This window comes from Denticeps clupeoides, unplaced genomic scaffold (genome assembly GCF_900700375.1).
Source record: "Denticeps clupeoides unplaced genomic scaffold, fDenClu1.1, whole genome shotgun sequence".
Taxonomy (NCBI): Eukaryota; Metazoa; Chordata; class Actinopteri; order Clupeiformes; family Denticipitidae; genus Denticeps; species Denticeps clupeoides.
This window is the reverse complement of record NW_021629993.1, coordinates 1-3,067: the sequence shown is the minus strand read 5'-3', so window position 1 is coordinate 3,067 and position 3,067 is coordinate 1. Positions and strand designations below refer to the sequence as shown.

Below are 3,067 nucleotides of genomic sequence, written 5' to 3'. Positions count from 1 at the left end.
CCATTTTTAAAGCAAAGGTCACTCACTGAAAGTGAAAGTGAAGTGACTGTCATTGTGAAACACCGCAGCACAGCACCCATCACCCGTAGGGTTAAGTGTCTTGCTCAGGGACACGATGGTAGTAAACGGGATTTGAACCTGGGTCTTCTGTTTCATAGGCGAGTGTGTTACCTGCTAGGCTATTACCACCTATTTGGTTTCATAAACTCAGAATCCTGGATGTCTGAAGATATCAAACTAAGTAAATAACTAAAGGTTTAGGTAGGCTTTATAAGTTGTGTGTTCTACAGACGGCAGCAGTGCATTTCTATGTCTTTTGAAACATCCCCGCAAACTACATCTCCCATCATGCTCCTCGGCTCCGTTAACTACATTTCCCATCAAGCCCCTCGGCGCCGGGCCTTCGGGACAGGGATCAGCGGGACGGCGACGCTGATCGCCATGTAGCCGTTTCCAGCTGGGCAGTCGAGTCTCTGCGACAGTTTTCACGGTCGCGCCGATGGAGATTACGTACGCGAGGCCGTCGCTTTTCGGCGACATCGGTAAGTTTCACGGCGGGAAAGTACTCGACTGGCTCGACCGGTTAGTTTCGGTTTGGAGCTGCTTCTGGTGACAGTTCGTTTGTATAGTCACGCGGGAGACCGGGGTTCGATTCCCCGACGGGGAGGCGATGCTCTTGTGTTGGGGCAAGTTAAGCGGTTAAGGAAGCGGCCCCGTAATCAGAAGGTTGCCGGTTCGAATCCGCCAAGGTGCCACTGGGCACCGTCCCCACACACTGCTCCTCGGGCGCCTGTCATGGTGCCCACTGCTCACTCAGGGTGATGGGTTAAATGCAGATGACAAATTTCACTGTGTGCACCGTGTGCTGTGCTGCTGTGTATGACATGTGACAATCACTTCACTTTCACTAAACACAGCACACGGTCTGGGCTTCTGGACCGACCGCTCCGCCGTCCACGAGGCAGCGGCGCAGGGCCGAGCGGTGCAGCTGCAGCAGCTGATCCAGGGCGGAGCCTCCGTCAACTTGGCGGCCGCGGACTCCATCACGCCGCTCCACGAAGCCTGCATCCAGGGCCAGAGCGGGTGTGTGCGCCTTCTGCTGGACGCCGGCGCTCGGGTAAGAGCCGCGTCGGCCCCTCGGCCCGATGCTGGGGAGGGGGGGGGGGGGGTCGTCTCCGGCACCGGCGACGTTTGTGATGTCGTTGTCAGGTGGACGCTCGGAACATCGACGGGACCACGCCCCTCTGCGACGCATGTGCCGCCGGGGATCCGGAGTGCGTCAGGCTGCTCCTGCAGCACGGAGCCGCGGTCAACCCCCCGCTCTTCACCTTCTCGCCGCTTCACGAGGCCTGCATGGGCGGTGACGCTTCTGACATGCCGGGACGGAGGGCTTTCACATGCGTGGCGTCCACCTGACCGCGCCGTGTCTCCACAGGTAACCCGGAGTGCGTGAAGCTGATGATCGCCGGAGGCGCGTCCATGGAGGCTCACGACTGTCACTTCGGGACCCCTCTGCACGTGGCTTGTGCCCGGCAGCACGTGGACTGCGCCCGAGTTCTGCTCAACGCAGGTGAGGCTGACGGGCGGCGGCCTGAGCGTAGAACGGGGTCTCACTTCCTGCGGTGTTTCCAGGCGCGAACGTGAACGCCGCCAAGCTGCGCGAGACGGCGCTCCATCATGCTGCTAAAGTGAACAACGTCCAGCTGATCGAACTGCTGGTGGAGTTCGGGGGAAACGTCTTTGCCAGGGACAACTTAGGGTGGAAACCCATCGACTACACCAGTTCCGGATCCCCGTCTGCAATATGCTTTCAATTCTACGAAGGTGAGTTACAGGATTTTCTGCTTATGGTTGTCAATGTGACACACTGCAGCACACGGTGACACGGTGAAACGTGTCCTCTGTATTTAACCGTCACCCATGACAGGCGCCCGGGGAGCAGTTTGTGGGTTTTTTTTATTTTTTTTATTTACGTTTAGTCCACCAGGTGGAGCTATCGAGCATATTCGGTGTTACTACAACCTCCGCTCCTGTAGATGGCGCAGTACAGCTGGGTACCGGGCACACAAAATCATGACCGACCGAACACAGCATCTTGTATTTCAGCTGTTTTTATATCGCAACAGTATATAGTATCACAAAATATTGTCAAATAACCGTATCGTGGGCCAGTGGTGGCCTGGCGCTGGTTGGAATCCCGATCCGTCAAGGTGCAACTGAGGTCCCCTTGATGAAGGTCCCGTCCCCACACACTGCTCCCCGGGCGCCTGTCATGGTGCCCACTGCTCACCAAGGGTGATTGTTAAATACAGAGCACACGTGTCACCGTGTGCTGTGCTGCAGTGTCTCACAATGACAATCATGTCACTTTCACTTTTTTTATATCGTAATTCATATCGTGAGATCTTTGACAAAACTCAAGACTGTGTACCAGATTTGTTATATTTGCATATTTAAATGAGAATTGACACATTCACTTAATTGCTAAATGAATTGAGGGGGTGTGACCTGTGATACCCACTAGGCTACTACCACCCGTAGTAACACACTCGTCTATGAACCAGAAGACCCGGGTTCGAATCCCACTTACTACCATCATGTCCCTGAGCAAGACACTTAACCCTGAGTGTCTCCAGGGGGTGACTGTCCCTGTAATACTGATTGTAAGTCGCTCTGGATAAGGGCGTCTGGTAAATGCCTTAAATGTAAATGTAAAATGTAAATGATTTTGTAGCCAGAAAGCACCATGGGAGTTCACGGCAGGGCTCGGTAAAAAACCTGCTCCAGGCCGCTGTAGGTTCTTCCTCTCCTTCTTCTGCAGCCACGCCCTTGAGTCTGCAGCAGCTGAGCCGCCTGGCGCTGAGGACGGCCCTGGGGACGAGGGCGCTGGACGCGGCGCCTCGGCTGGGCCTGCCCGACCGCATTAGAAGCTATCTGTGCTACGGGCCCGACGCGTGCCGCAGCTGACCGTCTACCGGCAGCGGGACGTTCTTCACCGCGCGGTGCTGAGAACGGAAGTAAATATTTACAATCACGTTCCCGCTCGCTGCTCCTTTACGCCGAGACG

General features: G+C 55.7%; 1 protein-coding gene across 1 annotated transcript; it reads left to right on the top strand.

Annotated features, from left to right (window-relative positions):
• The first annotated feature begins 388 nt into the window (after positions 1-388).
• Positions 389-3,061, top strand: LOC114779501 (ankyrin repeat and SOCS box protein 13-like). Its single transcript, XM_028967348.1, has 6 exons — positions 389-542; positions 918-1,117; positions 1,210-1,360; positions 1,436-1,570; positions 1,633-1,824; positions 2,822-3,061. Exons 1-6 carry the CDS (start codon positions 500-502, stop codon positions 2,965-2,967), a joined length of 867 nt encoding a protein of 288 aa, XP_028823181.1. The 5' UTR covers positions 389-499; the 3' UTR covers positions 2,968-3,061.
• Positions 3,062-3,067: the final 6 nt, after the last annotated feature.

Excerpts from the sequence above, each read along its gene's own strand:
- LOC114779501 (XM_028967348.1), top strand. The coding sequence starts at position 500 with ATGGAGATTACGTACGCGAGGCCGTCGCTTTTCGGCGACATCG. Across the intron at positions 543-917 it reads GTCGCTTTTCGGCGACATCG|CACACGGTCTGGGCTTCTGG; the intron begins GTAAGTTTCACG and ends CACTAAACACAG. Across the intron at positions 1,361-1,435 it reads TCACGAGGCCTGCATGGGCG|GTAACCCGGAGTGCGTGAAG; the intron begins GTGACGCTTCTG and ends GTGTCTCCACAG.